The following is a 26,512-nucleotide window of genomic DNA, read 5'->3' as shown; positions in this document are numbered from 1 at the left end:
GAGGCAGGCGGCCGAGGTGTGCGCCCCGCTCTTCCGAAGCCGCTTGCGGGGCAGGCGGAGGAGGCAGACATTAAAGACGGGCAGGTAGGGGCAAGCGCCCACGCGGGAGAGTCAGGTGTGACCAGCCGTGCCGGGGGACGCTCAGACCCACACGAGAGGCGCCGCATTTCCACCTCTGGCTGGTCCTCGGCGCGCTCCACCGGCAACAAAGACTAGGGAGCAGCCGCCGCAGCGGACAGGGAGGCTGCGTTCTGCGGGCTTCCTGGACGGGACGTGGTGAAATAAAGCATCTCTGAGCTCGAGGGTATGTCACAAGAGTCTTTGAAAACTGAAAATAAGGAGAAAGACTGGAAAACACCAGCACAGAACAGGCGAAGACTATGGGACAACGGCAAGAGGAGTAACATCCGTGCGGTGGGAAGAGGAAAAGCAAGGCAGGGAGCAGGAGGGCGTCCGCAGCGACGGCCGAGGACGTCCCCGGCTGAACGCCGGACGCACGCCGCCGGCCCAGGAAGCAAACGGAGGGAAGCACAACAACTGACACCTGTAACTGTAAACTGCCTTCAGTTCGCAGAAAATCACACACACACTGCGTCCTAAAGCCGCTGGGTGGAAGGTGACCTTACCTGTGAAGAAACGAAGATTAGAGCCACATCTGACGCTTCAGGAATCGTGCAAGTGCAAAGAACACAGACCAGATACTTAAAAGTGTGGCGAGAAAAATCCCACGCAGGACTCCACATGCTGGGAAAACATTCTTTTTTTTTTTTTTTTTTAAAGATTATTTATTTATTTATTTATTTGACAGAGAGAGAGAGAGAGAGATCACAAGCAGGCAGAGGCAGGCAGGAGTGGGAGAGGAGGAAGCAGGCTCCCCGCTGAGCAGAGAGCCCGATGCGGGGCTCGATCCCAGGACCCCAAGACCACGACCCGAGCCGAAGGCAGCGGCCTAACCCACTGAGCCACCCAGGCGCCCTGGGAAAACATTCTTGAAGATGAAGGAGAAATAGACTTTCTCAGGAAGACACTGAGGGCGGGGCGCCTGCTCAGTCTAAGTCTCTGCCTTCGGCTCTGGTCATGATCGCAGGGTCCTGGGATTGAGCCCTGCATCGGGCTCCCTGTTTGGCAGGGAGCCTGCTTCTCCTTTCCCCACTCCCCCTGCCGATGTGTCTCTCTCTGTCAAATACATAAATAAAATCTTTAAAAAAACAAAAAAGACACTGAGGGAATTCATGGCCAGCAGACACGTTTGGAAGAAGGTTATGGGGAGTTCATTAGAGAAAAGAAAAATAATATAGCTCAGAAACTCAGATCTACAGAAAATGAGGAATAAGTTAACATTTTATTCTCCGTCTAACCACTAAGTTTGTTCAAAATAATGAGATCAACAACGTAGAATTAGGTCTGCTTACACACATACGAAATACCTATCTTAATGCTTATGGAGCACATATAAGAGAGAAGTGAGTGCCAGCAGTGGCACAAGGTATACGAGAGAAGAATTAGGGTTATTTAATTATAAGGTGCTCATGTTACCCATGAAGTGGTGTAGTGTCATTTGAAAATACACATGGATTAGCTGCAAATATGTATTGTAAATTCTAGGGCAATCAGTTACCAAAAAAAAGTAAAAATGAAGTAGAACAAATATGCCAAAGGAGAGAAAATGGAATCATAGAAAATGCTCAGTTAAAGCATTTAGTTAAAGCATAAAGATCAAAAAACAAGACCCAACAACATGTCGCCTACAAGAAACCCACTTTGTTGCTTGTTTTTTTGGTTTTTAAGTTTTATTTATGTCAATAATCCCTTCACCCAACACGGGGCTTGAACTCACCACTCCAAGATCAAGAGTTGCATGCTGTAGTGACTGAGCCAGCCAGGTGTCCCAAGAAACCCACTTTATCTTTTTTTTTTTTTTTAAGATTTTCTTTATTTATTTAGGAGAGAGATATAGACAGAGAGAGACCACAAGGAGACAAAGCAGCAAGCAGAGGGGAGAGAGAGGGAGGCTCTCCGCCGAGCGGGGAGCCCGATCCCGGGATCATGACCCGAGCCAAAGGCAGCCGCCCAACCGACTGAGCCACCCAGGTGCCCCGAAACCCACTTTAAATATAAAGACACGTACACGTACGGATTAGAAGTAAACGAATGGAGGAAAGTCACAGGTACCATGCTAACAAGAGATCAAAAGAAAGACTTCAAAAAATCTTTCAAAAGATAGCCGACCTCAGAGGCAGGAAAGTAATGCGATAAACAAGGAAGGGTATTATAAAATGATGAAGGAGTCAGTTCTCTAAGAAGACACAACAATCCTTAACGCACCTAACAACAGGGCATCAAAACAGTGGAGGCAAAAGATAAGAGAATTACAAAGAGGAATAGCTGAGTCACTGTCATCTCCAGAGGCTCAACAGCCACCTCAGAAACGAACGGACCCAGCAGGCAGAAAATCAGTAAGGACATTGCTGAACTCAACACCATCAATCGGCTGGATAAAAGTGACATCTGCAGGGGCGCCTGGGGGGCTCAGTGGGTTAAAGCCTCTGCCTTCGGCTCAGGTCATGATCCCAGGGACCTGGGATCGAGCCCCATGTCGGGCTTCCTGCTCAGTGGGGAGCCTGCTTTCTCTTCTCCTCCTCTCTCTGCCTGCCTCGGCCTGCTTGTGATCTGTCAAATAAATAAATAAATAAATCTTAAAAAAAAAAAAAGTGTCATCTGTAGACGACTTCACCCAACAACAGAACACACATTGTTCTCAAGTTTACATGAACATTCACGAAGATGGACCACATTCTGGGCCATAAAACACCTTAACAAATATAAACTAGTAGAAATCCCACATCTGCTCTCAGAGCATGATGGAGTTAAACTAGAAATCAGTAGCAGAAAGACTGGAATATCCCAAAATACAGGGATATCAAACCGCACACTTTTTGATTCTTCTTGAGAGACAGAGCGTGCACACACAACACAGGTGAGCAGGGTAGGGGTGGGGGGCAGAGGCAGAGGGGAAGAGAGAATCCCAAGCAGACTCCACACCCATTTCAGATCCCAATGCAGGCTCGATCCTGTGCCCCTGAGATCATGACCTGAGCTGAAATCAAGAGTCAGATATACAACCAAATGAGCCACTCGGGCGCCCCTAAACAACACACTTCTAAACAATGCATGGGTAAAAGATGAAATCAAGAGAAATTTTACAATAATTGGAAGTAAATGAAAATAAAAACGTTATCAAAATTTGTGGGATGCTGTGAAAGTGCTGCTTAGAGGGAAGTTTAGTATTGGATGCATATATCAGGAAGAGGAAAGATCCAAAATGAATACTCCTAAGTTTCTACCTAGGAAAATAGAAGAAGTAGAACAAATTCTGTCCAAAGTAAGCAGAAGAAATAATAACATCAGTGCCGTCGTTCACGAAATCAGAAACAGGAAATCCATGGAGAAAGTCAATGAAACCAAAAGCTGGTTCTTTTGAAAGGATTAACGAAATCGATAAATCTGCAGCCAGGCTAAGAAAACAAAGAGAAAGGACACTGATTACTAATAACAGAAATGAAAGAGAAGACATCACTACAGATCCATGGATGTTAAATGGATGATAAAGCATAGCAAACAACTATGCACACAGACTCGATACCCTAGATAACAACGGACCAATCTCTTGAAAGACCATCTGCCAAAAGTCACACAGGAAGAAATAGACAATGTGAATAGGCCCGTATCTATTGAAGAAATTGAATCAACAATTAATAATTTTCTAAAACAGAAAGCACCAGGTCCAGATCAGTTTACTGGTGAATTCTACCAAATATTTAAGGAGAAATTAAACAAGTCTCTGCGATCTCTTCCCGCGGATCGAAATGGATGGGACCCTCCCACCTCCTTCTGCAAAGCCGGCATTTCCCTGACACCAAAACCGGACAAAGACACTGCGGGCCAAAATCACTCATGAACAGAGATGGAGAAATCCTCAAAAAAAAAAAAAAAAGCAGATCAAACCCAACAATTTTATGTAAAGAATTATATACCATGACCAAATGGGATTTATCCCAGGTATACAAAGCTGGTTCAACATTTGAAAATCTTTAATCCATCAGATCAACAGACTAAACAAGAAAAATCATATGATCATGATAGAGAAAATGCATTTGACAAAATCCAACACTGATTCATGATAAAAGCTCTCAGTAAACTGAGGGGATGTCCTCTCTTACCACTCCTTTTCAACACTGAACTGGAAATGCTAGCTAATGCAATAAGACAAGAAAAGGAAATAAAATGTACACAGATTGGCAAAGAAAAAATAAAACTCTTTATTCAAGGTCACATGATCATCTAAGTAGAAAGGACAAAGTGACTGATAAGAAGAATTGATAAGGAACTAAGCAATTATAGGAAAATTGCAGGAGACACGGTTAATATACAAAAGTCAATTTCTTTCCTACATACCACCAATGAACAAATGGAATTTGAAATTAAAAGCATATCATTACATTATCACTCAAAGAATTTAAATATTTAGGCATAAATATATTTTTAAAGATTTTATTTATTTATTAGAGAGAGAGAGAGAACAAGCAGGGGAGCGGCAGAGGGAGAAGCAGGCCCCCCTGCTGAGCAGGGAGCCCGATGCGGGGCTCGATCCTGGGACCCTGAGATCATGACCTGAGCTGAAGGCAGAGGCTTAACCAACTGAATCACGCGGGTATCCTTAGGGCATAAGTCTTAATAAAATATATACAAGACTTCTATAAGGAAAAGAACAAAATTCTTCTGTGTTTTTAAGATTTTATTTATTTATTTGACAGACAGAGATCACAAGTAGGCAGAGAGGCAGGCAGAGAGAGAAGAGAAAGCAGGCTCCCAACTGAGCAGAGAGCCCGATGCGGGGCTTGATCCCAGGACCCTGAGACCATGACCCAAGCCGAAGGCAGAAGCTTTAACCCACTGAGCCACCCAGGCACCCCAGGAAGAGAACAGAATTCTGATGTGCAAAATCAAAGAATTAAATAAATGGGGGAAGAATTCTATATTCATGGAAGACTCAATACTGTCAAGATGTCAGGTCTTTCCAACTTGATCTGTGGATTCAATGCAATCTTGATCAAATCTCAGCAAATTATTTTGTGGATATTGATAAAACAATTTTGAAGTTTATACAGATAAGCAAAATAGCCAACAGAATACCGAAGCAGAACAGAGTTGCAAGACTGTCATTACCTGACTTCAAGAATTACTATAAAGCTAGTTAAACAGGACAATGTGGTATTGGCAAAAGAAAATTTAAATAGATCAATGGAACAAAATAGCCTAGAAATAGACCTCCATAAATCCAGTTAACTGATCTTTGAAAAAGGACTAAAAGCAACACAATAAAGCAAAGACGGTCTCTTCAACTAATGGGCTGGAAAAACCGGGCATTCACTCGCAAAAAAAAAAAACAAAAAAACAAGAACCTAGGCGCAGACCTACACCTTCATAAACGTTAACACGAAACAGATCACATGCCTAAATGTAAATCCAAATTATAAAATCCCTAGAAAGTAACATAAGAGAAAACCTAGATGACTTGAGGGTGGAAATGACTTTTTTTTTTTTAAGATTTTATTTATTTATTTGACAGACAGAGATCACAAGTAGGCAGAGAGGCAGGCAGAGAGAGAGGAAGCAGCACATTCCCCGCTGAGCAGAGAGTCCAATGCGGGGCTCGATCCCAGGACCCTGAGACCATGACCCGAGCCGAAGGCAGAGGCTTTAACCCCTGAGCCACCCAGGAGCCCCTGAAGATGACTTTTCAGATACAACACCAAAAGCACAAAAAGAGGGAACTGATAGCTAGACTTTGTTAAAACTAAAATTCTCTGCTCTGTGAAAGATCCATGTCACAAGAATAAGACACACCACAGGATGACAAAATATGCAAAAGATGCCTCTGACAAAGGGCTACTATCCCCGATGTACCAAGAACCCTTGAAACTCAACAGTAAGCAGACTGAAACTTCAATCCCATTGAAAAAGAGTCTTAAAGATATCGGCACACACAGAGACGTACAGACAGCAGGTAAGCATCGCGTCAGGTGCACCCAGCAAGTGCGCCAGGAAACGAGACGCCCTGCACGTCTGTCAGAACGGCCCAGGGGCAGGCCACCGACACCGAGCGCTGGCTGGACGCGGAGCAGCAGCAGCTCTCAGCACGGCTGGCGGGACACAGTGCTGCAGCCACCGTGGAAGGCAGCTTGGCGGTTTCTTAGAAAACTAAATGTACTCGTATTTACACAAAGGAGCTGGAATCTTAGATCCTCACAAAAGTCTGCACAGAGTTATAACGGCTTTTCTCAAGATCGACCAAACTTGAAACGTGGATATTCTGTTTGTGACCTCAGATCTCTGAGGCAATGGTGGCCCGTCAGTAGGCGGACAGCCACGTGGAGAAAGATAAAATACGGTCCGCCCCTCACACAAACGGAAGCGACCTCAAACGGACCCGAAGTCTACAGGCAGAAGCGACGGACAGAAAACAGGGTGGAGCCCGAGCGTGGGAAAATCTTCCCAAATAGGAAGCGGGTCAAGAAAAGAGCAGTAAACACGTGTGCAAATGTGAAACTGAGCAAACTCGTGCCCAGGAAAGTGCTTCATAATCAGTCAGAAGACAAGTGGCAAACAGAGAAATTATCTGCAGCATATACTGGATGGAAGGACCAAGCACCCCAAAAAGTGAAGAGTTTTGATAAAGTGAGGGGAAATGACCCAAGTCCAATGGAAAACAGATACGTGAACAAAAAAAACATGTGAGCAGACAACGTACAAAACCAGATGACTGTTCATCCTACGAAGAGGTCCACCTTCACTCCTGAAGGAATGAAGAGAAGTCCACGGAGACCCCACGGCTCCCCCGTTAGGGCACAAGGGGTGAGTTGGCGCTGGGCCAGCCCGGGGAAGGGAGACGCGGCGATACCCAGCCCGACTGATGCGCGTTTCCCCGAGAGCTCGCATCCCCGCTCGCTGGGACTCGCTGTCAAGACACACCTCACACAGCAGGAAAGTACGCGTCACACGTGGGTCACACGTGCAGCATGGTGTGAAGTTGCCAAGTTCTAGCAGCGGCCCAGCGCCACACGCAGGAGCCTGGCTGAGTGAGCCGCGGACACTCCCACGGCAGAGTACTGGGCGCGACGTCTCCGGGCACCAGGAGGCATGTCTGGGGGAAGTAAAAGGTGCCAAAGAGAACAGAGCACACCGAAAGGAAGGGAATGAAGTCTGCGTGTGTTCGCTCATCTTCACGAAAAGGATGAACCAGAAAGCAGTGACACCAGTTATGAAAACGTGGAGGAGCTCAGGAGGGGGTGCCGTCCCCCCTCAAAGAGTGTGTCTTTGCGAGCAGCTGTTTCTGGAAGCGAGGGGGAGGGCGGGCAGGCAGGTCCCGAGACCGAATGCTAACAGAAAGATGGGAACCCGGCTACCTTTCAAATGGAAAAGCAGCACACGGAAGCAGGAGGGCTCCTCCAAGGACTTTGAAGACCCCGATCTGCCGACAAACCCGCGGTTGTGTAGCCAAGCCAGGGAGCAAACACCGGGAAACTGCTGGAGTTGGGGCTCTCACGTGGAGGGCGGGCGCGGACACAGAACAAGCAAGCGTGTGGCACCAGCGCATGCGTGGCAGGAGGACACGTGGCGTGTGGCGTGGGGAGGGCTGTGGCCCACGCCCGTATGTGCAATGACGCTCATTTCTGCACACTGTGCTCAGCGCCTCGTGGTGCTGGATCCGTTCCAGGTACGTCGTAAATACTTATCCAGTAAAGTGTAAAGATATGGGAGTTATCCCTTAAGACAACCTACACAAAGGGGTCTCTGGCAACGTTACTTCTCCCGAGATGTCTAATAAAGAAACATCTAAATTTTTATTCTTGTTCCTCCTTGAATTCCCCAGTTTCGTGTGGGATGGGAATGTCGTGCCTGTGCCCGCAAAGGCCTCGTCCTGCAGCGCAGGCAGGGGAGGGGCAGCAGGCACTGCGGTTCCCACTGTCCACCTTCACAAAGACTCACAGGATACCCCTCCATGGGGGCACTTTCTCGGGTGCTCCAAGAGGCCCAGGGGCAGCAGCCGAAGTGCAGGGCAAGGCCTGCGGTCCCTGCTGCTGTGAGCACGTGTGGTCTTGCGCAGCCGTGGAGGAGCTGGGCTCTTCCCTCAGGCCTCCGTCCAGGGCACGTCCATGGTTCTGTTGTTTCTTGTGTGGTCTCCTCTGCAGGGACGCTGACGGAGCTCCGGTGTCCTCAGAAGAACGCGGCCCTGCTCAGGAAGGCCCACGGAGCCGCTCCAGAAGGACCAGCTTTGTCTGCAGGTTCACGTGCAGCGGGGGCAGCGTGGTCAGGTTCAGACTCACGCCAGTGGTGCCTGCGATGCCGGCCAGGACCCGGTGCGTGTCCCTGTAGAGGGCCAGGTGCGCGGGGGCGGCCTCCATGAGGAGGTGCGTGTAGGCCAGCGCGTGCCCGGACCCGGGCCGCACGTCCTCCCTCTTGTCATACCTGCAAGACCAGAGCGTGGCTGTACGCCTGAGGCCCAGGCCGGCTCCCGGCATCCCAGTGCCCCCAGGGAGCCCCGGCACCGCCTCTGGGAGGATCGTCTCGTCGGCAGGCATGTCACAGCGGGGACATACCTCCAGCCACTGTTGACCTCCAAAAACCGGGACACGCCTGTCTGTGCCGCAGCCACGTCGATGTGCAGGACGACATCTGTGGAAAACCGCGCGTGCTCCGTGAGGACCGAGAGCTGCGTCCCTGGCCGGAGCTGCAGCCGGCCCCAAGCATGGCCCCGAGTGCCCACCGGTCCCGGGGAAACCCCAGCACAGAGCCGAGCGCCCACCTGTCCTGGGAGACACCAACTCATGCAGTTTCCACATGGCCACGCCACCGGGATAGTTGAAGTGGGACACGTACAGGGCTACGGCCGAGTACGTGGCATTCACCAAGAGGTGTCCTATCACAAGGACGGAGCCCACCTTGTACAGCCAGGACTTCCTGTAGCTGTTCAGCCTGGCAGGAGAACAGTACGTTTCACAGAGACCAGCCCCGCCGCCCCGCAGCCCCGCCGCCCCGCCGCCCCGCCGCCCCGTTCCGGAGAGCAGCAGCCCCGTGGGACCACCCTGCCTACGGCCCCCTCCCCCGTCTCCTAGCCCCAGCCCACTCCCCTGCCTTTCCCCTTTCTTCTGGCCTATCCCCTGCCTGGACAAACACTCTCCCCACGGGGACAGCGCCCCCTGAGCGCCCCCCCTGCCGAGAAGTAGGCCCCGGGGACCACCCGCCCGCCCCCAGCCTGCCCAGCTGCCCTGCAGCCACACCGTGAGTGTCCCTGCCGGACGGCCGAGCCCTGGACGGTTCGCACCGCCGAGGGGACGCAGGCCCGACGGACCTCAGACGGAGCAGAGGCCGGCCCCTCCCGTCCACTGCCCTCCCCGCTCGGACACATCTGTCCGGCTGCACACCGTCCCCGTGGTCAGTGAGCACGTGGCCAGGGGAGGGAGGACTCACAGGCAGGCACAGCCCCTGGCGGCCACCACGTTGAGCAGCGGGAAGGCGTAGATGACGAACCGCAGCTCCTTGTGCGGGAGCAGTGAGTACAGCGCCACGAAGCCCAGCGAGGGCAGCAGCAGCGCCAGCGCCCGCCTGTCCACGGCGCCCAGGGGCACAAAGAGCAGGCTGCAGCCCAGGCCGCGGGGCAGGGCCGAGTAGAAATACCACAGCAGCGGGGAGGTCTCGGGCGGGACAGTTAAGGAGGCCACATGCCAGCCAGTCCCCTGTCCGCGCGGAGGGGAGCGGCACGGCCGACAGGGGCTCCTGCCTGCAGCTCCCAGACACCCCGGCCTCGCACCGCGCTGCCCCCCGGCCTCCCCGTCGCCCACAGGATGGCCTGTCCCGAGGCGGGTGCACTAGGGACTCGTCACACTCTCCCCTGAGCTCGCGCGGATGCTGGACTATTCCACAACCAACCCTGATGTGGTCCCAAGACAACCCCGAACGCTAAGGCAAAACTCCGCATCGAAAAGCGAAGCGGTGCTTCCACAGGGAGGAAAGCAGCTCCCGCCGCCTCGCCTGTGTGGCCGGACCTACGGACACCCCTGAAGGATACTCCCCAGTTGGAACTTTTGTTCAGGACCGTGTTGTACCAGAGCACCTTTCCCTCCGGCCACACGAGACAGCGCCAAAAATAGGAGTCCACGGCGACCGTCAGTCCTGCTGAGACAGAGGATCCCGTGGGAGCGCGCCGACCGCCCGAGCGGCTCCGGCTTCCCGGTTACGGGTCAGCATCCCGCGAGGCAGCCACACTGGCACGGATGCCACGCACCAGGCCTCCCGGGGAGCGACGCGCTCCTTGGGACCACTGCGCCCCCGGCCGGCCAGGCGCAGGGCCCAGCCGCCCCTCCCGGCCCAGACACCGGGGAGAGCCTGGGGACAGAACCCCGAGCAGGGGTGAGGGCCTCCTGGGGGCAGCTCGGGCAGAACCGCTGGGGAGCCGCGTTCAGACTCCATCGCACGGCTCAAAGTTAAGGCGATTTGACTCAGTACAAACCCGCTCTCCCGAGTCTGTCTTCACCTTCCTACAAGCAGAGCAGCGCGCCCCGTGAGAATGGCTCCGGCGAGTCCCACTCACCCAAGGAGAGGAGTCCGGCCGGCACGGCACAGCGCAGGGCCTTCGCCACGGAGAGCCTCCGGGTGCCGAGAAGCAGCAGCAGCGCGAGGCCCAGCAGCAGGCTCAGCTCGGCTCTGAAGACGAGGATGGCGAAGGCCGAGAGCCGGATGAAGCGGGCCCACTTCAGCTGCAGCCAGGCCGTGAGGGCCAGCAGGACTGCAAGACACGGGGGCCAGGGCAGGCCGGTCAACTTCCTCACTGTGAAAGCCCCCTGGAACCCTCCGGAAGACAGCATGTCGCTCAGACCCAGATGTGCTGACACAGGGCTGCGGGTTCCAGCCACGGCCCTGCGCCATCACGCAGTCTGAGGCCACTTCCGCAGGCCCGACGGCACCCACACCCCAGATGCCTGCGTCCCCGCAACCGGCCCCCTAGCTGCTCCAGGCCCCGGCAGCACGCGTCCAGCACCAGTCTCGCCCAGCCTCCCTCCCGGGCACGCACCATGTCCTGCTGGCGCCCCGCCTGCCACCCTTCCACCGCATCCCACAGGCCCCGCTGCTCAGATCGGCGCAGACCCCCAGGCCCGCGCCACCCACAGCCTCTCGTCCACCGACTCTCCGTCTCCTCGTGGCTCCCAGAGTGCGGCCGTCCCACGTCCCCGCAGGCAGCTCCTCTCAGCCAAGCACTCACTGTCCATGCACCAGGGACCCTCCCAGGCAGCCTCCCGGGGCTCTTGCTGGAAACCGCACCCCCACCCAGCACGAGACCCTGCTCCTCGTCACAGGCCTGCCTGCTCCAGGGCATTTCTGAGATGCCCAGTGGGGTCCAGCTGTCCGCAGGCAGACGCGGCCCTGACAGACGCCCTTGCCCCTGGCCGGCATGCCCAGGAGCTACCTACCCACAGGCAGGGCCAGCACGTTGGGGAGCGTCCGTGTGCAGTAGAACATCAGATGGAACTGTGTGGCTGTCACCCAGCAGAACATGGTGGCCACCGTGGCTCCAAACTGCCGCCTCACTTCCTTTTGTAAAGTCCAGAGTCCGAAGATGACCCCGAGTCCAAGCACAGCCCTGACTGAACAAACGTGGCAAGGCATATGGTCAGCAGTGACAGGCACGGGCCCAGGGGACCCGACAGGTTACCGTGGATGGCAAGTTAATGACCAGATGACAGTAAAGCCACCTTGAAAGAGGCGTGTTGACCCACTACTGAAAATGGACAGGGCACGGGGAACGGACAGCCTGGACCCTGGCACCCCAACCCCACAGCTCCGCTGTGACCGCGTGGCCCAGGGCAGGCGAGCCCTGGGGGACACAGCCATTGGGCAAGGTAGGTGTGTCCGTAGGTCAGTGTGACTGGCTCGGCACCCTGGAGATGTCACGTCACCCCGTCTGGGGCTCCTGGGACCCCACAAAGCCAGCTGAGCCTGTCTAGCTGCCCCACGTGACGGCACGATTTCCAGGGGTCTACGGACAGCCCCACAGTGTGTGCGCGTTTGTGGGGGAACCTAGAGGGCGTCTGCGTATGGACAGGGCAAAAAGGCACCGGAACGGAACCGTGGTGGCGGCTGGCTCAACGAGGAGGGGGTGGGGCGGCGGCACAGATGCTCTGCGCCTCCCTGAACAGCCGTCCACCCAGGCGCACAGAAGACCCAGAACCCTCTGCACACGGTGTCCACGGCGACCCCCGGGGCCAGGAAGGAGGCCGCTGCTGCAGACGGGAAAGCTCCGTGCGGTGAAGGGCTGCCTCGCCGGGGTACAGCCCTGAGGGAGATGTCCCGCGCCCGCCGCACCCCTGCCGCTCCCGCCTGCAGCGTGGGAGCCAGTGCCCTCACGTCGCGGTCTCAAGAGCAGGAGCAAGAGGCGCTCCGTGAGCTGTCCCCGCTGACGCCCCAGAAGGGCCCGCGCTGCAGCTGCCCTCGAGCTCCGGACTGCCGTGGCGCGTGGCCGAGGACGGCCACGCTTCTGACAGAAGGACACTCCTGAGGGAGGGAGCCTCTGCCAGGCTCCTGGAAAGCCCCCGACCACACCAAGGCCCTCCCTTCTGTCATCCAGAGACCCCTTACCCACTAGCTGAGAGTAAAACTTAGACGCTTCCAGCAGGGACAGCACGTAGACCACAGGACTGGAGAGCACCGCCACGGCCAGCGGCCCGAGGAACGTCCTGGGGACCACTCCGGGGAACTCAAGATGGTCGTACTGCAGGGGGATGGGGAGGTCAGCGGGTGCCCGCGGCTGGGAGGCCGCGCGCCTCGGACGCAGGGCTCACCTTGTCCACATCCAGCCGGTGGTAAAGCAGGTCGTGCGTGGCCTGCAGGTTGAAGCTCTCCTCCACTTTGGCGTAGGGGCAGGCGAGGAGGTGGGTGGCGGCCACAGCCAGCAGCAGCCCCAGCAGCCGGCGCTGCCTGCCCGCACCCCACGCCCTCCTCCCAGCCATGGCGCTCTCCCTCCTCCCGGGCCGTCCTCAGCCGCGCCGCTCCGGGAGCCCTGGGAGAAGACGGAAACACAGGTTCCAGGTCTGCAAAGTCCCCCGAGTTAACACCTGGGGGAGCTGAGCGGAGGGCGTGTGCCAAGTCTCTAAACCACTGTTGTAAGCTTGGTGAATCGAAACACATCAAAAGAGAAAGTTCAAAGAAAAATCACGCTTGAGTGCCTTTCCTGGCTTAACCGGCTCCCTCACGCTGAGGTGTGGGAGGATCTTTCCAGGACCCAAGGCTTCCTTTGCAGAACTGAGCGGGTCCTCGGTGCAGCCGGGCCCCCGGCTGGCCCAGCCTCTGGAGGGCCCAGCCCCCGCCCTTGAGAGGCTCCAATCTGGCAGGAGAGTAGGACCCCGTGGCCGGGGCAGAGAGACCAGGGACAGGAGGCTGTGGGGTGGGAGGGATGGGTCTGGAGGATGGCGCAGGGGCAGCCGCAGGAGGGCAGGAGGCGCGACCGAGTTCAGGGCAGCCAGTGGAGCCAGCCTGGAGGGGAGCTTTGGCCGCCTGCCAGGCTGCACCTGCCCTCACCCTGGGAGCCTCGGGGCACCTGGGCGTGGCCCCAGACTGGTCCTGAACGCCAACACGTAGGTGGCAAAAACAGGAACGCATCCTTGTGGGGTTCAGACAGATGTGTGTGCAGTGGTGACGCCGGGGGCGGGGGTGAGACAGTTTTCAACTTTCAGGAGGGAAGGTGGCAAGCTCTTCTTCAAGTTCCTGGCCCCCTGCCCTCTCTGTCTCTTTGTTTTCTAAGATTTTATTTATCTGACAGAGATCACAGGCAGGCAGAGCTGCAGGCAGAGAGAGGAGGAAGCAGGCTCCCCGCCGAGCAGAGAGCCCGATGCGGGGCTCGATCCCAGGACCCGGAGATCATGACCCGAGCCGCAGGCAGAGGCTTCACCCGCTGAGCCCCGCAGGCGCCCCTTCATGATAAAGTTTCTGGCTTCTCTTAAAACAGGCTTGATTTTATTCGGTCCACACCGGAAGGGCCGGGAGCTCGCTGCCTTCTGACCCGGGGGAGATGTACGGAGTCTGCGGCCCCGAGAGGCCACTGGGGATCCGAGAGGGAAGGAAAGTCTGCGCCGGCGGAGCAGGGGTCCGGCCTCAGGTGGCGGTGAGGGGCGCGGGGCCGAAAGAGGCTTCACTGGCCAGAATCCCCGAAACAGCTGCGACCCCCGAGAGGGCACAGGTGGCCCGGGCGTCCCCCTCCTCCGGGAGCGCAAGCAGCTGGAGGAGGCATTTCTCCCGTCTCCCGCTCCGGCGAGGAGCCGCTGGTCAGCGCGGCGGCCGCTGCCCGCGGGGCCGGCGCACGGGACACGCCCCACGACCCCGGCGGAATCCGCCGGCTCTTCCCCGGCCGTCCCAGCCGCCCGCTGTCACCGCGAACACCCCGAGGCCCCGGGACGCGGGCCCCGCACGCTCGGCTCCCCGCACCCCCCGCGCCGCCGGCCGCAGGGACGCGCACGGCCGTGGCCAGCGCGGTGTCGCTCCGCCGCGGGGACCGAGGGCGAGCGCAGCGCCCGGGACGGCAGGTGAGGCGCCCCGGACGCCGCAGGCGCGCTCGGCCCGGCATCGGCGGAGGAGGGACCGGCGGGCGCCCTCCTGTCCGGCCGGCTCGCGGGCGAAGGGCCGTAGCGCAGGGGGACAGCCCCGGGCCGGGCACACGGGCGGCGGCTCCGGACCAGCGACGTCTCCGAGCCCGGCTCCCGCGCCTCCCGCCGCCCTCCCCGACAGCCCGGGTCGCGCCGTCGCCCGCCACCAGCCCCGACAGCCCCGGCCGCGGGAGCCCGCGCTGACCTGGCCTGCCCGCCGCGTCGGCCCTCGAAGCGCGGCCCCAGGGCGGCTCGCGGCCGGAAGCCGGCTGGCGGAAGCTGCGGCCGGACGCGAGGCCCTCGCCCAAACCTGACATGGCCCCCAACGCCGGGTCGTCGCCGCGGCGGACGCTCGCCCTGCCCGGAGTAAAGATGGCCGCCGTGGGCGGAGCGCGCGAGCGGCGGGCTCGGACCTCCACGCCCCCGTCCGCGCCCCCTCCCGGCGGACGCTGACCCGGGGCCTTCCTATTGGTCGCTGCTCGTGGCGAGCCCGGATTGGGCCACATGGGGACGGCCTGGGTCCCAGGGGCCAATAGCGGCGCGAGGGCTGTCGGTGGGCGGGACGCCGCCCGGCGCCGTCAAGTAGCCCCGGGAACCGCCGGCACCGCGGAGCTGGGGGCGGCCGCGGAGGCCGAGCGCTCGGCCGGTGCCCGCTGGACCTGGGGTCTGCCCGCGCGGCCGCGTCCTGCGCGACGCTGCCCGCCTCGGCCCGCCATGCGCTCGCCGGCCCCGGCCGCGCTGGGGCTGCTGCTGCTGCTGCTGCCGCCGCCGCCTGCCGAGGCCGCCAGGAAGGCGACGCCCTGCAAGCGCTGCCGGGAGCTGGTGGACAAGTTCAACCAGGTGGGCGCTCGCCCCTGGGGCCGCGGGCGCGGGGGCCGGCCTGGGGGGCGGCGGGGCTGGGGCCGCTCCGCGACGGGCCGGGCTCACCGACCCAGGGTAAGCCTGCCGGGGACGGGGGTCAGGAACCCGGGGTCACCCCAGCAGACACCGGGGTCACGGAGCCAGGGTCGCCCCGCGATGGACAGGGTCACACCACCGGGGACCGGGGTCACATAGCCAGGGTCGCTCCATGATGGACGGAGTCACACCACCAGTGACTGGGGTCACGGAGCCAGGGTCGCCCCGCGATGGACGGGGTCACCCCACTAGGGACTGGGGTCATGGAGCCAGGGTCGCCTCCGATGGACGGGGTCACCCCACCAGGACCGAAGTCACGGAGCCAGGGTCACCCTGCGATGGACAGGGTCACGCCACCAGGGACCGGGGTCACATAGCCAGGGTCGCTCCATGATGGACGAAGTCACCCCACCAGTGACCAGGGTCATAGAGCCAGGGTCACCCCGCGATGGACGGGGTCACCCCACCAGACACCAGGGTCACGGAGCCAGGGTTGCCCCGCGATGGATGGGGTCACCCTACTAGGGACCGGGGTTACATAGCCAGGGTCGCCCCGTGATGGACGGGGTCACCCCACCAAGGACTGGGGTCACATAGCCAGGGTCGCTCCATGATGGATGCAGTCACCCCACCAGTGACCGGGGTCATGGAGCCAGGGTTGCCTCGCGATGAACGGGGTCACCCCACCAGGGACCAGGGTCATGGAGCCAGGGTTGCCTCGCGATGAACGGGGTCACCCCACCAGGGACCAGGGTCATGGAGCCAGGGTCGCCCCGCGATGAACGGGGTCACCCCACCAGGGACCAGGGTCACGGAGCCAGGGTCATCCCGCGATGGATGGGGCCACTCCACCATGGCCTGGAGTCACGAACCCAGGCTTGCCCTGTGAAGAACCAGTGTCACTCCAGGAATGGACTCCATGTCACCCTAGTGATGGACCTGGGGTTACTTGTCAATGAATGGGGTCACCCCCATGGGGGACTAGGGTTGCTCCCTCGTCAGATGTGGGTCGGAGCAGCAGCACTGAGCGCTGTGCCCACGCGCTCTCCTCAGGGAATGGTGGACACCGCGAAGAAGAACTTCGGAGGTGGGAACACGGCTTGGGAGGAGAAGTCGCTGTCCAAGTACGAATCCAGGTGGGTGCCCTGCTCTGGCCGCCTGGCCATGGCGCTGGGCATGTCCCCGCGAATGCCGTCACCCGCTTCGATGACGGACAACGGGAGGTCCCTGTGCGGTCACCTGTGCGCTGGCCCCTAACTGGCCTTTTGCTCCCACACTTGTCCCAGTGTCCACTTTCCAGGGGGCAGACAGGGTGGTCTTTCCATGGTGCACGCGGGAGCGGGAGCAGAGTCCCACCACAGAACGTGTCACCGGCTTCCCCTGCCGGTCCAGTCCGTCCTGGCCCCCTTGCAGCCCGCATCAGGGTCTCCCCTGCCACCCTGACCACTGCCCTCTGAGTTTAGTTCTCCCAGTGGTACCGACCGCACTTGTCCCCGGTGGACGTGTTCCCCACCAAAGTGCCACCAGCATTCCTGCCTGGCACAAGCGGGGCCTTAGGGCGTCCCCGTGGGTCAGCCGCTGACTGCCCGGGCGTCCCTGGTCCCCTTGCTGTGCGGCGGGCTCGCTGCAGTGAGGTCCGCCTGCTGGAGATCACCGAGGGCCTGTGCGGCAGCAGCGACTTCGAGTGCCACAGTCTGCTGGAGGAGCACGAGGGGCACCTGGAGGCCTGGTGGCTGCGGCTGTGAGTGCCCCGCGCCCCACCCCGTCCCCCCATCCCCACGCTGTCCCCCCACCCCAGCCCCGCGTCCCCCACCCTCTCTCCTCCCCAGCACCGGCTCTGTGCCCCCCACCCCTCCCCCTCCCCCACAACCCTGTCTCCCTGCGCCCCCCACCCTGTTGTCCCCTCCCGTCCCCACACCCCTGTGCCCACCATCCCCCACCCAGCCCTGCACCCCACACCCCAGACACACACCCCTGTCCCCGCCTCCTCCCATGCCACAGCTCCAGCCCCAGTGGCTTCCCCCGCGTGTTCACTGAAGCCTCTGTGGCCTCGTACTTCTCAGTTTGTAAGTCTGACCTTCGGACTTACGAGCGTAGGCACGGGCTTGTCTTCCTTCTTGCCTGGGGGTCGCCGCCTCTTCATACCATAACGTGGTGCGGGCAGCGAGGTGGTGACGGGGACGTCTGGTCACCCCCAGACCGCTGTGTCCCTAACGCCGCGACGCTCCAGAGCCAATGTCGAGAATCGTGTTTTGTTTTGGAGAAACCCGTCACGTGAGCTTTGATGAACGCGTTTTTAATTCCTCAGGAAGAAGGACTTTCCTGACTTATTCGAGTGGTTTTGTGTGAAAACGCTGAAGGTTTGCTGTTCGCCAGGAACGTACGGGCCAGACTGCCTCGGTAGGTTGTTGTCGGGAATCGCGAGTGTCCTGCGTTGCTCCCAGTGTCCGTGTCGCGATTCCCAGGGGGGGCAGAGCCGTGGCTGGGACCTGGGGCCGTCCGCTCCCACCGAGCCCTAGGACGCCCGGTCACTGCCCCGCTCACGCCGTGGGGACCTCCTCCCCGGGGCCAGACAGACCTGAGTGCCTGATGCCGCGCGGGCGCCTCACTCCGGGGCCTGCGGGCCTTCGCTGGGGCCGCTGGGGGTCGGTGTCCACCTGCCTGTGTGGGGCCCTCCAAGGGCACGGAGGCAGCTCTGGTTTCGTGTCCCCCGTCTGGCTCTGCCCACGGAGCAGCCGAGACCCGGCTGTGGGAGCCCTGGGGCGCGGCTTGGGCGTCTGTCACGTGGGATGCGTCGCGTCACCTCTCCCTGCGGAGCCAGGCCCTTCCACGAAGAGACGCGCTTTGAACCGAAGTCGCGGGCCGCCGTCCGGCGTCACTCGTCACTCTGGGTGCCCCGCGGGACAGAGCAGACGCGTCTCGAGTCCGACCCTGTCCCGGGCCGTGGCCACCTCCTGCTGCCGGCCGGCGTGTGCTGCCGCGGGCCGTCCTCGCCGACACCCTCTGCGCGTCCGTGTCCCTATTGTCCCCGTTGTCCCGTGTCCCAGGGGAGGCTCCCAAGCAGCTGCAGACCCCAGCACGTCCGCTCCCCTAGCGGCCGGCTGGCTCGTGTGGCCAGAGGGAGTGAGGACAGTTTACGGGGGGACGGAGCAGGCGTGGTCGTGAGGTCGGGCGAGCGAGGCGCCACGTTCTCCCGGGGCACACTCGGACTGGTGGGCTCATGTCTCCCCGCAGCGTGCCAGGGCGGCTCCCAGAGGCCCTGCAGCGGGAACGGACACTGCAGCGGGGACGGCAGCAGGCAGGGGGACGGGTCGTGCCAGTGCCACCTCGGCTACCAGGGCGCCACGTGCTCCGACTGCACGGACGGCTACTTCAGCTCCCTGAGGAACGAGACCCACAGCGTCTGCACAGGTACGGGGGCTGCGCCGGCCTTCAGCCCACGGGCCTCGGGGCACACCGTGGCGGCTGTCTCCTGGAGCTACGGGCACGGACGGGGGCCCGTTGGCTCTCGCCTGCACCCCCAGAGCTAGGAGGCCCCTGGGCACCCCGCGGGAGGCTGCAGCAGCGCGAGCAGGCCCTGGACGGTCTCGCTTGCTGTCTCTGAACATGCCCAGGAGGGGAGAGCCAGGCCCCCGGCCCCACATTCTCTGGAGGACTGAGCAGGTGGACGGTGTGGGGCCAGCGGTCACGTCCCACCCATGCGAGCCTTGCTTCTGGGCGACCCGGTGCCCGCGGTATCCTAGCAGAGGCCGACTCTTCCCCTGCAGCCACCTGGACAGGGTGACCCGCCTGCCCGGTGTGGGCTGCCGAGGCTCAGGCCCCGCGTAAGAGGGCAGAGCGGTGGCATGAATGAGAACCAGCACCCCTGAGGCCACCGGTGGGACCTCCTGGCCTCCAGGCTCCCCTCGGTCGGGCTCCCCAGAGGCCCGTGGGCTCGGATGGGTCTGTTGTGACCGACCACACGGATTCCGCCACCATCCACCAGGCGGACACAGGCCGTGCCTCCCGATGTCGGTCTGCGGCCCCCTTGGGTGGTCTGTGTGGCACGCGAGTGGAGCGCCAGGACGGCCGTGTCCTCTCTGGTCCCAGCGCCCAGGCCCTCGGCTGGCCCGGGACGCGGGTGCTGTGCGGGGGCCCCGGGGCTGGGGGCCGCCTGGCAGGTGCGGGCTCCGGGGTTTGGGCCGCTGCCTTTCTCGGGTCCTACGCCGTTTCCCTGGGGTCCACCAGAACGTGACCGTGAAGGGCCCTGAAGGCCCGTGGGGTGTTTCGCTTGTCCCGCTCGGGGATGCTGTGGGTCACGAGTGTAGATTTCATGGCGGTCCGACGAGTCTCGCTTTACTGGGGTATTTTCTCGTTTGTGTTTGGTTTTTGTTTTCATCCTAGTGAAGGTAAATCCTTACTTGCTGAAGGGACCTTTGTGTTCTGTTTTTACTGAAAACGGCATGACATGACCGACATGTCCCCTCTGCTTCCCAGCTTGCGACGAGTCGTGTAAGACGTGCACCGGCCCGAGCAACAGAGACTGCGGCCAGTGCGCCGTGGGCTGGGCGCAGGAGGACGGCGCCTGCGTGGGTGAGCTGGGCGGGACCCCAGGGCGGCCCGGCCCCCTCTCCGCTCCCCTTCCTGGCGTCCTCTCCTCCCGGCCTCTCCCTTCCCCAGGCACAGGCAGGGAAACGGAGGCGCAGACCTGCTTTCGGCCTGGAGAGCCGTACGGGGGCTCAACAGAGCCAGCGTCTGCGTGTCTGGCCGCTGCGCCGCGGCGGGGAGACGCGCCTTCCTGACTCGCGCACACACACAGCATGCGCGGTTCCAGCCCTGAGCCTCGTCCCCCGTCCCCGCCATCCCCACGTGCCCCGCCTGGTGGGCGTGTGTGTTTCTGCCGCACCCTTGCCTCTGAGCCCCAGCCTGCCCGTGAGCTCTGGTTTCCCCCCAGCGCTGCAGCAGCCCTGGGGAGGCCCTGGCCGCAGCCACGGTGCCCTTCCTGAGGCCCAGGTGCCAGCGAGTGGGCTGCCCTTAGGCCGGTCAGGGGTGGCAGACCTGTCCCTAGTGTCCCATCTGGAGTGGGGAGGCGGGTGGTCCGACACCGACCCGGAGCTTCTGCGTGTCCACGCGGAGCCGAGGTGCTCACGTTCGCTGCTGGCCCCTTGTGGAGGCCCTGCCCCCGGGGGCACAAAGTGTCCCTCATCACCCCTGCCCCCGGGAAGGGGGGCCTCGGGGAGAAACACGGACACGCGTCCTCCACACAGCGGCCCCTCCCTGTCCCGCCGGCCGTGGCTGTGGGTTGTGTCTGGTCACCAGCCGTGTGACCTCCACGGGGGCCCCGGGAGCCTCACGGCTCTGCCCCTGTGTTCCAGACGTGGATGAGTGTGCGGCGGACACGCCTCCCTGCGGCGACCAGCAGTACTGCGTGAACGCCAACGGCTCGTTCGTGTGCGAAGGTGCCTGGGCTCGGGCCCTGCGGGCGGCGACTGCGCGGTTCTGCCTGCTGAGGCCAGTGGAAGGCGGCACCACGACGTCGGTCCTTGCTGCCGAAAAACCGAGAATTCAGAGAATTGGAAGAGTTGTTTTGCTCTGAGAAGATGGTCAACAGTGTGCGGCCACAGCTCTGGGGGGCACATCGTTGCCTTGCTGGGAGAAAGGGCTGCGGTGTTGAGGACACGCCCTGGGGCCCCCGCCCCTCGAGGAGGGACACGCAGATGCTGCGCGGCGCGGCTTCCGGTCCCAGCGGGCTCACAGGAGGCTGATGTCGACGGCTTTCTGCTTTCTCCTAGAATGTGATCCCACCTGTGTGGGCTGCACGGGGAAGGGTCCAGGACACTGTAAAGAGTGCGTCCCCGGCTACACCAAAGAAAGCGGCCAGTGTGCAGGTCAGCGCCCTTGCGTCTGTGCCGGACCGAGAGGAACCGTGGCAGGGGGGCCATGGTGTGGACGGGCCGTGAGGGGCTGGCGGGGGTGGGACACCGGCTCGGGCTCTAACTGCGACTCCGTTCCCCCAGCATGTGATGCAGAGGCAGCAGGTGGGGGACCGACCGTCTGTCCCCGCAGCCCCCAGGTGTGCCTGGTGCAGGTGCGCCCGCCAGCGGGGGCCCGGGCCTCCCCCCACCTCCCACTGCCACGGTCCCTGTGGCTGCACGTCAGGCCTCCACGGTCGGGGCCCGGCTGGAACCCGCCTGGAGAAAGGCGGTGAATCCACAGCTGCCCCCGCGGCGTGAGCTCGCGCCGGGCTTCCCCCTGAACGGCCGCCTGCACTGCCCCTTCGCTCCTCTCCGTCCGCGGCGCCGACCCTGACCCTCGTGCTCTGCTCTCCGCGTCCCCTCCTGACGGCCGCGCTACGGGGCAGCAGAGAGTCCCGAGCGCGCGCGCCTGGTGACGGTGGCCTGTGTGCGGGGCGTCTCTTGCAGACGTAGACGAGTGTGCGGGGCCCGAGAAGGCGTGCACGCGCCAGAACGAGAACTGCTACAACACGCCCGGGAGCTTCGTGTGCGTGTGTCCCGAGGGCTTTGAAGACACGGAAGACGCGTGTGTGCAGACGCAGGCCCCGGGCGGCGGTGAGTGGCGGGCGCTGCGCGGGGGACGTGCGGAAACCCCCAGCACGCGCGGCCCCCGAGGGGGGTGATGGCCGGGGCTCCGGGCAGTCGGGAGGGGGAGCGGGCCTGTGGGAGCCCTGGCCGTGACCGCCCCAAGGGAGGTGCGGCCGGCAGGAGGGTCCGTGACCCCGGAGTCAGCAGGCAGGCTCTGCGTGGGCTTCCTGAGAGCCCAAGGGCCGTGGCCGCTCCGAGCCCGGAGGGCAGGACTGTCCCGTCCTGCGACCCTCCAGTATCTGCTGGAGGCCTCTGTCCACATGGCCTTTTCGTGGCCTGTGTGTACGTGTCCGAATCTCCCTCTTCCTACATGGACGCAGCCCAGTGACTCCCTCTCACCTTGACCATCCGTGAAGCGCCCCCAGTTCACAGCTTCCAGGGGTGAGGATGGCCCCAGGTTCTGGGGGACATGGCTCTGCCCACGAACGTCCCATAGACGTCGTGGAAGAACATGGAGCGGAAGAGCCAGTGTCAAAACGACGCTGACAGAGTTTTCCTGAACGAATAAGACCAGACACAGACCCCAGAAGCTCCCTGACCCCGAGCCGGGCAGCGAGGGCGAGCGCACAGCCAGGTGCCTCGGAGCCAGCTCTGGGCCCACCAGATGTCAGCGGGGAGCAGGGCCCCATGCCGCCTCTGCCCCAGCATGGCCTGGGGGGCCCTCCCTGCCGGCGCCCTGCAGCAGGGGCCTCGGTCCTGTGGGCCCCGGCGGATGGGGTTGGGGGGGTCTCGCCACTCCCCGTCTTCGTCTCCCACACCTGAGAGGCCTCCTGCCGCGAAGCCACTGCCCCGGCCCCGTGGAAAGCTTTCATGCGGGTCCCCCAACAGCTGTGTTTGTCTCCCGGCAGAAGTCGCGGAAGGAGACCCCACGCGGCAGCCCTCGCGGGAAGACTTGTGATGCGCGTCCAGAGCCGGAGGCTGGACCCGCCCTCTAAGTTATTGAGACTGGCGTCCTCACAGGTCCCCGTTTCTCCAGGGGACGCGGAGGGAAGCTGCGCCCGGGAAGCGGCTCACGCACGCTCGGCCCTTCCGATAGCGGCAGTCCCTGGCGGCCCTGACCCAGAGTTGTATATTTTGATACCGTTGTTTCTAATAAAATTGACCACTGGAGGTCGTCAGGCCCAGGGCGCGCGCGAGTCTCTCACTGAGAAAGCAGGAAGGCTCCAGGGCAGCTGTGGCCCCGGCGGCGGCCCCGCGCTCTGAGGTCGCGCCACCTGCCTCCCTGGGGCGGCCCCCCGTGGGCACGGGAGTCTTGAGGGGAGAGCAGCTGTCGTGGAAGGACCCCCCAGGGCTGGACCCGGCCGTCCCGCCTTCGCGGATTCCGCCGGAGAGGAGAGCCCCGGGGCGTTTCTCGGGTCAGATGGAGGCTCGGGTGTCATAGGGAGCCCCCCCCCGGCCCCCTCCCCCAGAGCGTCCTCAGCCGTCAGAGCGTCCAAACCCCCAGGGCTCGGTCAACCCCCAGGGGGTGCCTGCGCTCGTGAGCTCCCACACCTGCACCCGTCCACACGGCTGTCCCTCTGGGGGCGGCCGCCTGTCCCTCGCTGTCCTGGCCCCGAGGGCCGCCGTGTCCACGCGCCCCCTTGCTGCATCTGTGCAAGGGGACTCCCGCAGGCAGGACTCCATGTGGGTCTCTGCTGGGCAGCGGTGGCCACGGGCTGGCAGGTGGAGCCCGGCCCGGCCCTGTCCTGTGTCCGGTTCTCCCTGGACCTCCGTGTGCCTCAGCGGGCCTCCTCCCTCCGCCCCCATCTCTGTGGTGGGGAACAAGGCCAGGCGCCCCAGAACTCCTAGAGGAAACCGAGTCACGTGAGATGGCCGAGGGCTGCCGCAGCCCAGTAGGGAGGCTGCCCTTGTCCAGGCCAGACCTGTCAGGGAGTCCACGCACATGGTCTGCTTCTGGACGTGTGCTGTGGGTCTAGGCCACGGGACACTGAGCGCCTTGTGGGAGAGGCTGCCACTGCAGCTGCGGGGGCTTCCAGGGAACCCCGTGGGCTGGGGGGGTTCTCGGAGGGAGCGCAAGCGTGAGAGCAGGGGTGGGCAGAGGCATAACAGGTTGGTGGGACGGAGCCCCTCGGGTGGAGGTGCTGGGGCGCAGGGCAAGGACAGTGAGGCCCAGAAGGGAGGCCTCTGGGGGGGTGCATTACCCATGGCCCCAAGGAGAAACCCCCCCCGGGGACCCAGGCTGCTGCAGATGGGGGGGAAGGGCCCAGCTCAAGCTCCGTAGAGGGCCGGGCCAGAGCCAGTGTTCCCTGCCCTCCTGGTCTGGCACATGGGACCCAAGCCTGAGTAGCTAAAGCCACAAGCTATGTGGCTGGGGCATGGAACGGACCCCCTGCTTTCCAGTTAGAACCGAGAAGGTCCTGAGTCCTCATGGTGGGGTCGCCTGGGTGGCACCCCACCCCTAACAGGGCTCTGGGCACCAGCACACCCCTCCCACCACAGGTGACATTGGTAGGGTCTTGGGGGCCCTGCCACCTGGCAGTGGGGAGGGGTCAGGCCCTGCTGTCTGGACACGAGGAGACAGAGCCATGGCCGGCTCTCCTGTGGTCCTCACACTGGCCTGCCGAGGTTTGGGGGGCCCTCTTGGTCTGTACCTTGCCCTTCTGCTATGCCGAGTACCCACCCCAGACCACCATGGTACCAAACGGGCCCAGGCGGAGACGAGGCCACGGCGGGCATCTCCGTGCTGACAGCAGCTGTGGCCACGGGCCAAGGGTGCCCCATGAACCCCCACTCAGGGCCCCCCAGCAGGGCAGTGCACGGCTCAGGATGACCTGGATCTTGGAACGGACCAAGCGTGGTCCCAGCTCAGGGCCTCTGTCCTGCTGTCCTGCTGGGGGGCATCAGGGGCTGTCTCCTCTTGCTCCAGCAGGGCCCCGCTCACCTGTCACCTCTCAGAGCATGCCCTGGCCCCTTCCCCAAGGCGCGCAGGTCTGGAGCCAATGCTGCAGCACCCCCAGGCTCCGCGTCCTCTCCTGTAAAGAGCACCTTCCCAGTCAGGGGACGTACGGAGGAGGCGGAGGGTCCCAGCTGGCCTGTGCTGTGTCGGGCTTGTCCTGGGACACGATGTGGGCAGGAACGGTGCACCTGGCCCCAGCGTCACTTTGCCAGGCCTGGCATGGGGCTCCGGGTGCAGGCAGCGTCCTGGGGACCATGGTGGTGTGCACCGGGGCGCAGGGACCAGGGACCGAGCACTTAGATGTCGGAGCCCCTACCGGACCTCGGGCTCTGCCCGGCTTGGAGGTGATCCTCTGGAATCCCCTGCCTCTGGCGGCGACCCCTGCCCTGCGCCCGCCCCGGTTCAGGCCCGGTGGAGGGCCAGCCCAGACGCCCCCGCGGGTCCCGCCCCCAGATGCGGGGCCGCGGCCGGCAGGTGGCGCTGCAGGACCGGCCCCGGCGGCCGCACTGCCTGGGCCCCGCGGAGGGGCGGAGGGGCGGAGGGGCGGAGGGGCGGGTGGGCGCCGCGGTGACTGCCCAGGAGGGCGGGGCCCCCAGGGCAGGACGCGCTGTGGCGGGGACCCCCAGCCCCCAGCACTGACAGGATTGTCGTGCTCCCGGGATCAAAACTCTGCAGGAAGGGGTCACCAGGAAGCAGGCAGGACACAGCCTCAGCGGCCCCACAGGGAGCCCCAGACCTTACAACCCTGGAGTGACCTGGTCGCAGTGCGAAACTGCTTTCTGCTCCCTCTTCCCAGCCGGGATGCTGCCCAGGGCGGGGCTCAGGGGCCAGCATGTCAGCACCCCACCCCACCTTACCCCCTGTTACCACGGAGACGTGGCCTCGCCCCTCAGGACCCCGGGTGCACCCTTGGGAGCCCCCCCAAGTCGGGCACCCTGCCTCTCCCTGGGTCCTCTCCCGCTGGCTGGGCTTCTGCTCCCCACCGACACTGGAACTCCGCGGGGCCAGGAGGCTCACATTTCCGGGGCTCTCAGCTCCTGGACCCCAGGGTCCTCTGGGGACACAGCACTGCGCGCAGGTCCTGGCGGCCTCCCTCCCGCAGGACGGCCTTCCATACACGCCCTGCCAGGCCAGAAGCTTCAGGAAGTGTGGTGCTGGAGAGCCCCGTGGCCACGGCCCACCCCACCCTGACCTTGCAGGATAGCGGGTCCCTCGTCTGTGGTGTGATTACACCAGGTCCCGCGCCGCAGGTGCACACAGGTTAGAAGCCAGTGGCTCTCCAGGGGTGGCCCAGGACACTTGTCACAGCTGGGTGAGGGGCACCTCTGGTTCTGTTCAACCCCCCTCTCCCCAGCGCACAGGACACCCCCACAGAGAACAACCCTGTGCCCCTGCCAGCAGCAGTAGGGGGATGCTGACCTCAGGCCCCAGCCTCTGTCCCTTGG

The 26,512-nt window shown here is 62.0% G+C and overlaps 2 protein-coding genes across 4 annotated transcripts in view; one reads left to right on the top strand and one right to left on the bottom strand.

Moving 5' to 3' along the window:
* The window catches only part of ALG12 (ALG12 alpha-1,6-mannosyltransferase), a 44,161-nt gene that overhangs the window by 11,296 nt on the left and 6,353 nt on the right, over window positions 1-26,512 (bottom strand). The window contains exons 1-10 of one of the 3 annotated variants that reach the window (XM_082739471.1): window positions 14,899-15,056; window positions 12,897-13,114; window positions 12,694-12,826; window positions 11,529-11,702; window positions 10,652-10,846; window positions 10,130-10,233; window positions 9,532-9,755; window positions 8,867-9,036; window positions 8,661-8,736; window positions 7,881-8,529 (exon numbers count right to left, since the gene is read on the bottom strand). In XM_082739471.1, coding sequence (XP_082595597.1) covers window positions 8,298-8,529; window positions 8,661-8,736; window positions 8,867-9,036; window positions 9,532-9,755; window positions 10,130-10,233; window positions 10,652-10,846; window positions 11,529-11,702; window positions 12,694-12,826; window positions 12,897-13,064 — 1,476 coding nt within the window. In that variant the 5' untranslated portion in view covers window positions 13,065-13,114; window positions 14,899-15,056 and the 3' untranslated portion in view covers window positions 7,881-8,297. Of the gene's footprint in view, window positions 1-7,880; window positions 8,737-8,866; window positions 9,037-9,531; window positions 9,756-10,129; window positions 10,234-10,651; window positions 10,847-11,528; window positions 11,703-12,693; window positions 12,827-12,896; window positions 13,115-14,898; window positions 15,094-26,512 lie in introns of those variants that run through there. The other 2 variants (XM_082739469.1, XM_082739470.1) reach the window with 2 other exon arrangements.
* On the top strand, window positions 15,241-23,298 carry CRELD2 (cysteine rich with EGF like domains 2). The gene is made up of 10 exons (XM_082739472.1): window positions 15,241-15,533; window positions 16,644-16,726; window positions 17,221-17,331; window positions 17,899-17,990; window positions 18,825-19,001; window positions 20,067-20,162; window positions 20,945-21,028; window positions 21,362-21,457; window positions 21,992-22,138; window positions 23,020-23,298. Exons 1-10 carry the CDS (start codon window positions 15,408-15,410, stop codon window positions 23,067-23,069), a joined length of 1,062 nt encoding a protein of 353 aa, XP_082595598.1. The 5' UTR covers window positions 15,241-15,407; the 3' UTR covers window positions 23,070-23,298.

The sequence above is a fragment of the Mustela nivalis genome (assembly GCF_964662115.1).
Source record: "Mustela nivalis genome assembly, chromosome: 7".
NCBI lineage: Eukaryota > Metazoa > Chordata > Mammalia > Carnivora > Mustelidae > Mustela > Mustela nivalis.
The sequence above is the reverse complement of the archived record's forward strand: the minus strand, read 5'-3'. Positions and strand labels throughout refer to the sequence as shown.

Excerpts from the sequence above, each read along its gene's own strand:
- CRELD2 (XM_082739472.1), top strand. The coding sequence starts at position 15,408 with ATGCGCTCGCCGGCCCCGGCCGCGCTGGGGCTGCTGCTGCTGCTGCTG. Across the intron at positions 16,727-17,220 it reads CTGTCCAAGTACGAATCCAG|TGAGGTCCGCCTGCTGGAGA; the intron begins GTGGGTGCCCTG and ends GGCTCGCTGCAG. Across the intron at positions 19,002-20,066 it reads GACCCACAGCGTCTGCACAG|CTTGCGACGAGTCGTGTAAG; the intron begins GTACGGGGGCTG and ends TCTGCTTCCCAG.